General features: G+C 40.3%; 1 protein-coding gene across 1 annotated transcript; it reads right to left on the bottom strand.

Annotated features, from left to right (window-relative positions):
- Positions 1-9,740: 9,740 nt before the first annotated feature.
- Positions 9,741-12,933, bottom strand: cytl1 (cytokine like 1). Its single transcript, XM_002939045.5, has 4 exons — positions 12,719-12,933; positions 12,584-12,628; positions 10,354-10,482; positions 9,741-10,269 (listed from the first exon to the last, which is right to left on the bottom strand). The coding sequence occupies exons 1-4, from the start codon at positions 12,923-12,925 to the stop codon at positions 10,186-10,188; spliced, it is 465 nt and encodes a 154-aa protein (XP_002939091.2). The 5' UTR covers positions 12,926-12,933; the 3' UTR covers positions 9,741-10,185.
- Between the last annotated feature and the right edge of the window lie 1,311 nt (positions 12,934-14,244).

Below are 14,244 nucleotides of genomic sequence, written 5' to 3'. Positions count from 1 at the left end.
CCTAACTATAGAAGTAGACTAGAAATGTTGTAAATTTTGTTTTATGCTTCTGTACCGGCCCAAGGCACCCACAGCCCTTTAGCAGGGAAGATCTGTGCCCCCAAAGATGCCCCAGTAGCCCCCCATCTTCTTTCCTGCTGATTCCCTGCCCATACTCTGTGCTGATAATTTGCTATGACCCCTAAGCTCAGCTTCTCCCCATCTGCCCAAAACCTACTGAGCACGTGCAGTGCCACTGACACTTTCCTTGTCCTGTGACAAGTTTGAAGGCCTGGATCATTGCTGCTATAGAGATGCTATAACTTTAGGCTGACGCAGTAAGTTCAGTATATAAAATATGGCATTTTTACCCACATTTATTTTTAGGGTTTAGTTCGCTTTTAAGCACCTTGTTAGAGCGCCACCTAGTGGCTCCACACGATGGAAAGTACCATTTTTTTTCATTTGTGGGAAGATTTCTTTTTCTAGAAACGTCTCTTCATTCACATCATTAGCAACTGACCAAAGGTTCATTTATTTCTGGCTCGCCTTCCAGTTCAGATTTTCAAGGGAGAACATCTCCGCACACAATCTAATCAGCTCCAAATGTTTCAGCAAAGACAATTAAATATAAGATTATATGGAAAATTGCCTTCAGCTCTTATATATTAACATTCTTTCTCCGTCTTTAACTCTTTATTCCCACCGTGTGCCCTGCAATGTTCCTCACTGGCAGTTGGATGGTTGTTACTATAGAGGGACTCAAACTTGTTTATGTGGGCCCCTCTTATTCATCTTCCACTTTCTAATTCTAACTGGTTGCTAGGGTATGTGGTACCCAGGCAACCAGATTCATGTTTAATGGGGTAATGTAATAAAACTCAGAAAGTTTGTACAAGGCTTACTAACCTGCAACAACCAATCAGATTTTTTTGCTTTTAATAAGAAGTCCAATGTTTATTGGTTGCCCTGGGTTACTTACTAGACCTGGTGCGAATTCCTGAACTGAAACTGCAAAAGTGCAGAAAAAATTAATAATTTGATAATATTTAATAATTTATAAATCACAGTTGGATACCCCGGGTGCACACATATTTCGACACCCTCACGTGGGAGCTCTAGGCATGGTCCCACCTTCTCCAACTCCACCTCTTCTCATTGCCAGTAGTGTTATGAGCCAGGTAGTTGCAGTTGATTGCAGCAGTTGTGGGCACTGCATGTAAAATAGTAAAGACAGCTTAGAAAGAGCAGCACTTGGCTCCAACAAGGATTGATAGATGGGATGAATCAGTCAAGATTACAATTTCCTTAGACGCTTCCATAGGGGGGTGGGTTACAATAACCATATATACTCGAGTATAAGCCGATCCGAATATAAGCCAAGGTACCTAATTTTACCTAAGAAAGCTAGAAAAACTTATTGACTCGAGTATAAGCCTAGGGTGGGAAATTCAGCAGCTACTGCTAAGTTTCAATAATCAAAATAAATACCAATAAAATGACATTAACTGAGGCATCAGTGGGGCATATGTTTTTAAATATTTGAAAGAAAAACAGTAAAATAGCTCTGTAAGTGGAGAAGAGGGTCAACAAAAACAATATGGTATCAACAATAATACCTTAAGAGTACTACCCCCTTAGCTAAATCAGCAACCAAGCTAAAACACAAAGAGTTAAAATCCTTCAAAACTATATATAGTTTATATAGAATATAAAGTGCAATGTCTAGTGCAGAATGGGACAGGTGAGGAAGGTAGATGAAGCAACTGGAGGTGAAAAAGTTGCAGCCAGAGTCTATAGAAGGATGCCTGGGGGAAGAGCATTGAGAGAAAGTGACAGTTCAGGCATAAAGATTAAAAACAATGTGGGACAGGAAACTAAAGGGGCAAGCCAACTCGAGTATAAGCCGAGGGTGACTTCTTCAGCACATTTTGGGTGCTGAAAAACTAGGCTTATACTCGAGTATATACAGTATTCCATGAAGTAACACTGACACAAATAAACTACTTTTCAAAATATGAATGTACATTAAAAGTTCACTATAGGTCATACTGATTGTTATTCACTGAAGGGGCTGCTTGTGTCAGTAATTGATACCTGAAGTCCCTAAACCTGACTGTTTTGCCAACCTGACTGTCCCTTCCCAAACTGTCAGTTATAGCTTCTAATGCTAACGGCCTCCTGCTGCACAAATATGGCCGCCCCCTCATAGAGGAACATGGGGGATCAGACAGGTAATGTAAAAGCATCAGGTGAATACTTTAATGGCAGAATTCTAAAGTTCATACAAAGACAGTGTAATGATATATTTAAAAAACAGTTTCATTTCAGGTGTCAGTATCTCTTTAATCCTACCAAGTCCCCTCACCCTCATGTTACTGGTGCCTGTTTGTAGTAAATGTCACTATGTATTTCAGCTGCTTCATATGCCACCTTGTATTATTTCAGCTGTGTTAAATAAACATATTCTTGATGGTCAAGCACCACTGGCACCCCAAATTCCTTATTTGCAGCACATTCGTTGTAGAGCAACAACACCATCACTTCATCCAGTTTTTACTGCAACACCATATTAACTTGTCCTTCCCCAGTAGAATTGCCAAGAATAATGCGCCAGGGCACTGCCCATGTTGAGCCTTCATTGGATATTAGAGCTGTAGATGAAAGTAATGAAAGTCGAGCAGGAGATCGGTCATGGTTTCTTTCAGTCTGTGCATGAGCCCCACTGAATGAGTTCATCTCCAAAATTGGTGGTAAAAGCTCTGTATAAACAAACCCCTTCCTGGTTTATCTGTGCTAGAAATAAAGCCTCTCTTAGATATGAGAGCACCATAGTATTTTAATTAATAGTACTATGAAAGAGCATTGGGGAGATTGGGGTTCATTAGAAGGAAGGGGGGGGCTTGGATAACTGAAGACACAATATTTGCACAGGAGGGTTGCGCTTGGGGACAGACCGCTCTGGGAAGCAACGTGCTGTTTTGGCATGATGTAGCCGGCCAATAATGTAAAACATAAGGAACCCACTTGTAAATGTGATGAAACCAGCCACGGGCTGTTTATTGTTTGGCATATGGCACATCATCACGAGCAGGCTCAATATGTGGGCTCAAATAATGCAGCGCATTGTTCAGTACAGCTGCGACGCCTCGTAAAAGTCTTCACACCCTTGTACGTTCTTAGCATTCAGCTGCGTGCAAAAATATACGCCAAAATCCATTATGAGGGAGGATTGGTGTTTTATTAAAAGCAGCAGTGTGCCAAGTCAAAACGTCAAGCCGTATTACATGGCCTGAGCATAAAGGATAAGTAAACCTTTAAAATAAGGTAATGTAAAAGTGACCAGAGTGCTATTCCAAGAACTTTTGCAATGTACATTCATTATTTATTTATTTTTTGTTCCAGGGTCTTATGCATTTTGTTACAACAGCGCCACCTGCTGGTCACTTTCCAAATATAAAGTAGTCAAGGATGTTGTTGAGGAAGTTATCAGGAGAAAGTAAGAGGCTGATCTAATGTTCACATAACTTTTCTCACATCTTTTCTAACCAGAACAACATCAGTTCAGCGCCTTTTCTTCATCCTTGAGAACATCCTCCACTACTTCATGTTCGGAAAGTGACCAGCAAGTGGCGCTGTTGTATGCATGTATGTATATCTTTATTTATAAAGCGCTACTTATGTACGCAGCGCTGTACAGTAGAATACATTAATACAAACAGGGGGTTATTAATATAATAATAAATAAATACAAAGTATTACAATAAACACAAATAAATAAAAGATACAGTTGCATAGACACAAGAGGGTGGAGGTCCCTGCCCTGTAGAGCTTACAATCTATATCTATATAACCTCTGTTGTGACAAAAGGCATTCATATTACCAGTACTTAAACCCTTAATATCTTGAATTAAAAAAAAAAAAAAATGTAAATAGCAAAAGTGCATAGATTAGCACAACGTCAATTTCATGTGAAATTATTTTAAAGGTTTATGTATGCTTAAATAGATATGGAGTGGGTTAAAAATTATAAGGGAGGCAGTTCATCCATTTTAGAGTTGAGTTTTAATATATTGCCTCCATATACATCTATGTGCTTTAAGTAATGGAAGAAAAAAATGTACCCAGAGGAAACCCAGACAACCATGCCAGCTCCTTGCAGATAGAACCTTGGGTAGAATTGAAACTAAGAATACAATGATAACCACCAAGTTTATACTATGGAAAGCAACATGCCATGCTTCCAATCACAGCCCCATTGTCACTTCCATTGAGGGGGAGTATATCTATCCTCTAGATATAACATTTGTCTTTGTAGCCATAAGCAGGGCACTTTTGTCTGCCTCCTTAGGCCTCAGGCATCAAACCTGGACTAGAACTCTGTGGTGCAGGAAGTACTCTGTCTCTGTGACTCTAGGGGTTCATTGAAGCCTTCAGCAGGTCACTTGATCACCCTAAGCCTCAAGCAACGAACATGGTCTGAAGACTCTATGGTTCAGGCACTCTATAACTCACTCTAGGGGTTAATTGAAGCCTTCAGCAGGACTCTTGATCACCCTAAGCCTCAAGTATCAAAGATGGTCTGAAGACTCTATGGTTCAGGCACTCTGTAACTCACTCTAGGGGTTCATTGCAGCCTTCAGCAGGTCACTTGATCACCCTAGGCCTCAAGTATCAAACATGGTCTGAAGACTCTATGGTTCAGGCACTCTGTAACTCACTCTAGGGGTTCATTGCAGCCTTCAGCAGGTCACTTGATCACCCTAAGCCTCAAGTATCAAACATAGTCTGAAAACTCTATGGTTCAGGCACTGTATAACTCACTCTAGGGGTTCATTGCAGCCTTCAGCAGGTCACTTGATCACCCTAAGCCTCAAGTATCAAACATGGTCTGAAAACTCTATGGTTCAGGCACTCTAAAACTCACTCTGGGGGTTAATTGAAGCCTTCAGCAGGTCACTTGATCACCCTAGGCCTCAAGCAACAAACATGATCTGAAAACTCTATGTTTCAGGCACTCTATAACTCACTCTAAGGTTCATTGAAGCCTTCAGCAGGTCACTTGATCACCCTAGGCCTCAAGCAACAAACATGGTCTGAAAACTCTATGGTTTAGGCACTCTATAACTCACTCTGGGGGTTAATTGAAGCCTTCAGCAGGTCACTTGATCACCCTAGGCCTCAAGCAACAAACATGATCTGAAAACTCTATGTTTCAGGCACTCTATAACTCACTCTAGGGTTCATTGAAGCCTTCAGCAGGTCACTTGATCACCCTAGGCCTCAAGCAACAAACATGGTCTGAAAACTCTATGGTTCAGGCACTCTATAACTCACTCTAGGGGTTCATTGCAGCCTTCAGCAGGTAACTTGATCACCCTAAGCCTCAAGTATCAAACATGGTCTGAAAACTATATGGTTCAGGCGCTGTATAACTCACTCTAGGGGTACATTTAAGCCTTCAGCAGATCACTTGATCACCCTAAGCCTCAAGTATCAAACATGGTCTGAAAACTCTATGGTTCAGGCGCTGTATAACTCACTCTAGGGGTACATTTAAGCCTTCAGCAGATCACTTGATCACCCTAAGCCTCAAGTATCAAACATGGTCTGAAAACTCTATGGTTCAGGCGCTGTATAACTCACTCTAGGGGTACATTGCAGCACATGTAAAGTACAGACAAATAACCAGCATAAAGCCATGAATATCTTGGCACGGATAAGAAGTGAGTGTGGGCGAGGGCACGCTGCCTTACTTAGTTTACCCTTCCCCAAAGTGCAGCCGGATTACAGGGCTCTGGTAGAGGTGCTGACATGCAGGCAGGGTTATTAAGGCCTGGCTCTGGGAAGATGTACAGATTAAATACACATGCAGCCACGTATGGGATTAATGAACGGTTCTGATTTTCATCTGTGTTTGAAACGCCACTAATAACATTTTTCTCTTTATTTAAAATGTATACATCTGGCAGGCCGAGCATTCTGTGCATGAATCATAGACGTGTTCTCGTTAATGTGACTTTTAATGCCAACAGCTTAAAGGGCCAGCGCTCTTTTAAAGAAAGCTGCTCGGCAGGAAAGATAAGGTCTGTTAGCCGTGTCATTGAAAGGGGCGCTGCGCCATCTCAAGGGAAATACCCCATTCAGGGCATCATTTTGTGGTCATTTTTGTTTTATACAGACTAGGGGCAAACATAGGGTCTGCACTTCCAGTTAACCTTCTCCTTCCCTTGTAACATTTACTTTTTTGATTATTTTCCCCTTCCCACTTATCTAGTTATAACCCTTAAAGGGGTGGTTCATCGTTGAGTTAAGTTTTATAGAATGGCCAATTCTAAGCAATTTTTTAGCTAGTTCTTTTTTATAGTTATTTAATTATTTGCCTTCTTCTTTTGACTCTTTCCACCTTTCAACTGGGGGTCACTGACCCCAGCAGCCAAAAACTATTTCAATCCCGACCCTAGCAACCAGATAGCTGCTGAAACTCCAAACTGGAGAGCTACTGAACAAAAAGTGAAATAACTAAAAAACTACAAATAATAAAAAATGAAGACCAATTGCAATTTGTCTCACAATGTAACTCTCTACATCATACTAAGTTACCTCAACAACCCCTTTAGGCCCAGTAGGCTCTGCGTGCATTTCTTATTAAAACACAAGTGGAGGGCTATGTAGGAGGATAAGAACGGCTGTTTTCAACCAGACTGAGAACTAGGGAAATTTCGGACTGAAACTGCAAGTTCCCCACTTCACAGAACCTAATACAAAAGTGCAGTAATAATACATTCAATTAAATCTCACCCAGTTGCTACATTGGGCCCCCTTAAGGGAAGCTGGTCTAACCTACCTTTCCTTCCACATTTGCTACCAGCTGAGCTACAGTAAGGATATGCAGAAATAATGCTCTGTAGGGGAGGAATGAGGGCAGACACAAGAACCTATGGACTGGGCTTAGTGGAGCTCTAATTTAAAGTGTGTTGCTATGATATTCCAGCAGGTGGAGCCCTGTGTTTGTACAATGAACATAGTAAAACAATGCAGTACCTCATTTATACAGGGTTACAGACTGAGTACAATAAACTGTAGAATAAAGACACTATAAGCACAGAGAAGGAAGCTGCAATGTGGGCAATGTGCCCTGATTCTTTTCCTCTGGCATCACTAGATCCTCCTGTGCCACTGTCTGGAATCACTGTATCTGCCATTGACGGCCTGGGGCACAAACATAGGTAAAGTTTAGCTCAGCCCACTAACCCCAAGCAAAGCTTTTCTGGGCCTATGCATTTAGACAAATAAAAGCAAAGATTGAATTAACTGCTATGGGTTACCTGACTATGTCATAAACCTAATAAAGCTTTTTGTATTGTTCGCCAATACAAAAAGCCAGTGCCCTTAAATCCCTTCCTTCCATCAACAATTTCACCAACTCCAGCCACTTTCCACCTTAAACCTCAACCTTTCCCTCTGTGCAAATGATCAGCCAATCACAGGGTGAATTAATGGTTAACATTTTATTGTCTGGTCCACTTCCAGCCAATTATAGGCAGGGATCACTTGAAGGAATAATATTTTTTAATTTATCATTGATAAAGGCCATACAAAAAAACAATTTGAACCTTCATTCTATGGGTAAAAAAGATAAGTGGTTTGTAAACTGCCCCAGTGACCAGTCAGAAGGCATTGCAGTTGACCCTCAATATTATGACTGAGTTGGGTGGTGTAAGGGGTCTTTGAAGTCCCTTAAAGTTTAGGTGGGTTTAAGGCTTCTACTGATCTATTGCTATAGAGAAAATGAAAGTACAGCAAGCAGTAATCTTTCCAACGGTTTCCCTGTCTCTTCCCCTATATTTTAGGTACCTATTCCTCTTATGCTACTAATACCCATTTAAATCAAGGGGAAATGCAAGCAGGGCAGTAAAAATGTCCCCACTGTTTCTATCTCTGTGCTATAAACACCTATTTTGTACTGCCATACCCTCACTATATAGGTTAGTGTTCTCACCGGTCAAAGATTTCTACCAAAAAACTGGTTTAAAACTGTCTGCTGTAGAAGAACTGTAGAATTTTATCTGTTGAGCCTGTATTTCCCACCTCAGAATATTTCCCCATTATTTGTACTGACACATAGTTATTCCTGTTAAGGATGGTTGCTTTGTATTTAAGTGTCTTGGGGAGCACACGTAACTTGTGGGGAAGGGGGGGGGGGCAACAATTTTCTGTGCCTGGGACTTTGGATCTGGGATGCCCAGTTGCTTTCAGAAGCTTCGATTGGTTGTTGGATGTTTTACGTCAGACTCAGGGCCATAGGTCCAGCACTGAGGTTGATGCAGATGATGAGGGGTCATAACATCAAATGTCTGTTTTGAAACTCAAAACACCTGATGTGTGACCTTCCTGCATGGTAGTGGATGGGACCAGTATAGATACAGGGTTAATTATACTGAAGCAAAGAAGTGTAAACATGTAACATGAAAAGAGTATTTCTATAAATTGTTTATTTTTCATGAAACGGAATAAGGTATTGTTACACAAAGGGATACCATAAGGTGCTAGCATATTTTTTGCCTCTATAGCCATGGATAGAACTGCTCAGTTCAGGGAAATTAAGACATCAGTGCCAACAATCCCAAGGTGTTTTAACCAGAGGCTTGGGTCATGTTTGTGTGCGAATGTAGGGAATACGAGGCCTATAGTAAACTGGATATTAACACTCCATAATTTCCTTAGTCTTTCAGGCTGAAGGCCACTTTAAAATCGGCTTTATCCAAGCTAATTTCAGACTCAAATGCAGGCAAATACTCATTTACTGTTCCCAGGGGGTAAGAGCACGGCCCATAGTGCCCACTTAACAAGCACTTGTGTCCTGGGGAAAGCTGAGCTCTGGAACAGATGCTGAGCCCTGTCTGCACTGCCTGCTAAAGGGGGCAGGTTGGGGGCAGGATACCCACAGGTCTCTGTGCTCTGAAACAACAGAATGCCCAATTGCAGCCTTTTTCTGCAGTTTGCACACAGCATTCTGCTACCTAACTGACCACTAAAATGACAATCTGGTACCACATAACGAAATAACTGGACATAAGAGTGCGAAAGCATGCCTCTTAGTGCTCATTTAGCACTTTTGTTACATTTTGTTACAACAGCACCACCTGCTGGTCACTTTCCAAACACAAAGTAGCAGAAGATGTCAGAGAAAGAAAGAGGACTGACCTGATGTTCTTCTGGTTAGGAAAAAACCTTAGAAACCAGATCAGAGCTCTTTCTTTCTCCTGACAACTTCCTACTTCTCCACAATGTCCTTGACTAGTTCATGTTCAGAAAGAGACCAGCAGGTGGCGCTGTTGTAACGAAATGCATTCATATTAACTGTATTTCAACCCTTAATATCTTGGAATTGCAAGATAATGTGAAAAAGTGCTTAGCACAACACTCTCATCAATTTTACATCAATTTATTTTAGGGTTTACTTATCCGTGAATGACTGAATGATGAGCAAGTTAGGGGACAGGTGGGGGAAAAGGAGGGGTGCCTCCATGTCTTTGTAGGTGTGGCCTGTCTCAAGAGGGCTATAAAGAGACAATATGACTCCCTTAAAAGCCTGCACATAGTGATGCTATAAAACTATGCTTGCATAAGTATATCTGTATTCAAAATAAAATTCTAGGGGGGAAATTATGGGTAAATTGATTCTTAGGGTGTTGTCTCCCTTAACATATGTTCATACCCAGTATAAATAATACATATAATGAAACATTATTTTTAATATTATAAAGAGACATTTTATTGATTCAGTAAAAAAAAACATTTCCAAAGATACAAAGGCAAGAGAAACAGTAGTATACCCATGGATACATGTCATTGAATATTATAATTATGTGCTTTAATTAACAGTGGGCAAGACCTACACTGTCTTTTGATTGAAGCCAGACAAAATCAACTAAATACATTCTTACAAAGAACAGGTTCATGCTCTGTACTAGTCTAGGCAACAGCAGAGTTGGTATAGAATAATATTTAATCACCTTCATGAATGAGGCTAAATTTACTGTCACTCCAATACATGCTGTTTATATATATATTACAGGCCACCCAACACCTACAAATGTATATATATACCTTAATGGCGCTAGTAAATACCTACAAGAGCATATTCTCAGCCAGTTTGCTTATACAACACTCTATAAAATAAATTTTTCCACTCATGGTGACTATCTAGAAGGTTCCGTGACGGGGTGGAAAACTGACAAAGGCATTTCCAGAGCCTCACAGTCATCAGTAAAGAAAACAAGGTCCTGGAATAGAAAATAGGCAATAACATGTTTATTATATGTCAGACTAAAAAGGGAAGGAGTAAAACATATCAGACAGATAAATACCCGTTTGCAAATGGAGTTCATGATATTGTACAAGTTCCGGACTCTCTTCTTTAGGGCTTCCACCCTGGGCATTCTCCCACACCTTGGGGCAGAAATGAACGTACGCAGTTTGGTCATCACGCATGAGTTCTGCAAGGGAATAGATAGAATTAATAGATGGAAGGCAGGCAGAGAGCAGCTGCTGCTATATATCCATATACAAATATATATAGGACAATTGGGGGATAATGGGTATACTAACAGCATGGTGGTTAAAGTAGGGTAGGGTGGCATCAGTTAATGAGACCTCTGCACTCCATAGTACATTACCCAAAAACAGTGGCTGCCTTTTTTGGTTTGAGCAGCCTTGAGGGCCGAACCTTTGGCTCTGAGTGCTCTTCCTTAGCTCATAACAAGGTCTGAGATATGAAAAAACATTACTGTATTCACTGTTCAGCCATAGTTCTAACAATATATAGAACTAAAATTCCGCTTTATTTGACCATCATTATAAGCTTCATCAGTGTCTAGAAGAGCAAAAAACTGATTCAGGTAAGCTAGCACCCCCCAAATTATACTTTTCTTCCCCCTTTTTTATCTATTTTACATGCTATGGTTATGCTTATGGCCCCCCACGCCAATATGCTGAGGCTTATTATCATTGCCTTTGTATCACAACTTCACCTCACAGGCAAGTGAGTATGTTTTGAGATGTGATTAGATTGGGTGGTGCTTTATTTATGGCCCCCTATCCCAAATCCAATCACAGGCTGGACATCCCTGTTGGGTCAATTCTATTTATGTTACATGATCCCAGCTCCACTATGGTGTGGGGTCATAACAAGATATATTCAAGCAAAAGGCATTTCCATTGTTCATTTGTACATTTTTATTGTTTTTTTCAGTCTTTCCAGTTAAGGTTATAGGACCTGTTATCCGAAATACTTGGGGCCTTTGGGGATCTTTTCATAAATTAGATCTCCATACCCTAAATCTGCTATAAATAAGGGAAACAAAAAATGAACCCAAAGGACTGTTTTGCCTCCAATTAGGGTTGCCACCTGTCCGGTTTTGACCAGGACAGCCCGGTTTTCGGAAGGGCAACCCCAGTCAAAACCTCCTGATATTTTACTAATAGAACTAGAATTGTGCTTTTTCCATACTGGAGGGAACTCACCACTCGCCCACTTGCTTCCAAACCATGAACTCATTGAACAACAGATAATACAAATGGCCTTGCCTATGGCTGAAACTGCTGTATACTGTCCATCAGTGAAAGTCCCAAGTGTTAGCCCTCTAGCATTGTTGAACTGCATTGCTGCATAGATTCAGGTGGGATGTCTGATTTATGTCATTAATGGCCCTTCCCAGTCAGGAGCACCGGTCATCCTGCATTTCTGTTTGTGTTTATTGTAATAAAGTTTATACTATAGAGGCCTCTATGACTGGTATTTTTAGAAAATGGACATACTTCCTGCAAGAAGTGAACCCCAAGTGCCTGAAGGCAGGCTGTATCTGTCAGCTTTCAGTGATAGCAGCCAGTCTACATTCATATAGTTATTTGTCAATCCTGGACACGCTGAGTGCCAGAACTACTAGAATTAACCAAGTCTCTTTAGCCTGTCTCCAAGCACATAGAAAATGCTATACTACCAGGATATATTTTAAAAGAGTAGTTCACCCTAAAATTAACATTTGTTATGATGTAGAGAGAGCTATTCTCGGACAGGTTGCAATTGCACTTCATTTGTTATTATTTGTGGTTTGTTAATTATTTAACTTCTTATTCAACTCTCCAGTTTGAAAATCTAGTTGCTATGATCCAAATTACCCTAGCAACAAAGCAGAGGTTTGAAGGAGAGACTAGAACATGAACAGGAGAGGGCCTGAATAGGAAGATAAGTAATAAAAAGTAACAATAACAATAAAATTGTAGCCTCACAGAGCATTTGCTTTTTTAGATGTCGGGGTTTGAAAGCTGGAAAGAGTCAGAAGAAGAAAGCAAATAATTCAAAAACTATACAAAATAAAAAATGAATACCAGTTGGAAAGTTGCTACAAATTGGCCATTCTATAACATACTAAAAGTCAAATTAAATGTGGACTACCCCGTTAATGTGGTAAAGAATAAATATTTACATTATAATTGAGAGATGCCCATTAGGGAGATGTGATTTAAGTGAATGGGTACTCCATTACTTGTTATTATAAGATAAATGTAAGGCAGTTGTACCAAGTAGGAATCACTTACATGTATATCCAGATAGAGAGTAGGAAGGGCATCCAGGCAGGGTCCCTGTGTAAATAGAGAGGCCGAGAGAGATTGTAAATATTATTATTATTATCACAGGCAACCTTCCCTCTTCAGTGTCTCCCAGTCACTTACAGGTGGGGCTGCTTTTTGTATCCTTTGGAAGGAGTCTGTGATTTCTTTGCTCAGAGAGAAGACCCTGGAATAGCAGGTCGGCGGAGCGGAGAAAGCAAAGAGAAAGAGAAGGCTCAGTGCTAAGAGGCTCAGCAGAAGCTTCATTATGGTTTGTAGTTTGGCAGCTCCTACTGGGCAGCCCTGCTCTCTGCTAATCAATGGGCACATAGCGGGGGCAGTCAGCACCAATTTATAAGATTCTAGGTGGGAAGGAAAAAACACATAGGCTGTAAGCCAATAGGCCAAGGGGGTAGTCTCATGTTTACATTTCAAGCAATGTTAGAGAGGAAAAATTGGAAGCATTTCGCTTAGCTCTGAGGAGGGGGATTCGGGAGGAGGCAAGCCAAACACATAAAGGGGATTATTCCTGGCAAGGGAAAGGGATATATATACATATATCTATATATTGCACTATGTGTATTTGTTATTTTTAACAAGAAAATAACATAAAACCATATATACAGTATATATATATATATTCTGTTTGCAAGTACAGTTAATGTGGCATGTACTGTTCTATAAATATAAAGCATAATTTCTTATTATATGTACACTGCACCACACCTTTATCAGCCCTAGATGGTGCTTTTGCATTGGTGTCCAAGGACAATATTGCAGGCATGTATATCAATGCTATCTCTTATTTAGTCACCTCAGACAAAAATATGACCCTCTTTCCCAATATACAGAGAAGCAATATTCATGAGCTGAGCTCTCAGCCTTTAAGTTATAGTATAGGGCAAGTCTGCTTAGAAATAGAGTATTTATCTTCCTAATATCTTTAGTCAGTGCTTTGCTTAAAGAAACACAGGAAAGGTTGTTGGGTAATGTCCAGTATATACTAGAGATGTACATTTACTAACCTTTGGCAAATCTGAGCCTGAGCAGTAACCCACAGCAACCAGTCTTTCATTACCTTTGTTGCAGGAAGGACGATAAATGTAAATATTTGATTGGTTACGGCATTAGTGCAAATGTATCTATGTAGTAAATGAGCACCAGTGAACATTTTTGTCTTAAATCAGAATATATTTCTGCTCAGTATGGAGGCAGTGGGATGGGGTAACAGCCAAACAATCTATGCACACAATCATCTGTGCTCAAACCTAAGTATCTCAAATAAAGCTTGCTAAAACTGGGCAAATCCCTTTTTTTTTGCCCCAGTGCTATGATTAGAGCACATAGGGAGTTAGCCCTGTGCAGCCCCTCTGGATGTGGGCTATATCCACTACCCACTGGGTCCTAATATAATAGGATTTCTCTTGCACAAATCCATGGCATGTTAACAGGGAACCCCTGGGAGTTTTCTGATGGAAATCACAAAGGAAAGTCGTCTGCTACTTAAACAAAAACTATACCATGTAAACAATGCAAAATTTATATCATAAACAAGCTCATACGTAAAACCCTGCTTCATCTAAATAAACCATTTTCATAAAAATATACTTTTTAGCAGTATGTGCCATTGGGTAATCCTAAATAGAAAA

This window comes from Xenopus tropicalis, chromosome 1, assembly GCF_000004195.4.
Source record: "Xenopus tropicalis strain Nigerian chromosome 1, UCB_Xtro_10.0, whole genome shotgun sequence".
In the NCBI taxonomy this organism is placed as follows: Eukaryota; Metazoa; Chordata; class Amphibia; order Anura; family Pipidae; genus Xenopus; species Xenopus tropicalis.
The sequence above is the reverse complement of the archived record's forward strand: the minus strand, read 5'-3'. Positions and strand labels throughout refer to the sequence as shown.

Excerpts from the sequence above, each read along its gene's own strand:
- cytl1 (XM_002939045.5), bottom strand. The coding sequence starts at position 12,925 with ATGTGCCCATTGATTAGCAGAGAGCAGGGCTGCCCAGTAGGAGCTGCC. Across the intron at positions 12,629-12,718 it reads TACAAAAAGCAGCCCCACCT|GGACCCTGCCTGGATGCCCT; the intron begins GTAAGTGACTGG and ends CTATTTACACAG. Across the intron at positions 10,483-12,583 it reads CTCTCTATCTGGATATACAT|AACTCATGCGTGATGACCAA; the intron begins GTAAGTGATTCC and ends ATTCCCTTGCAG.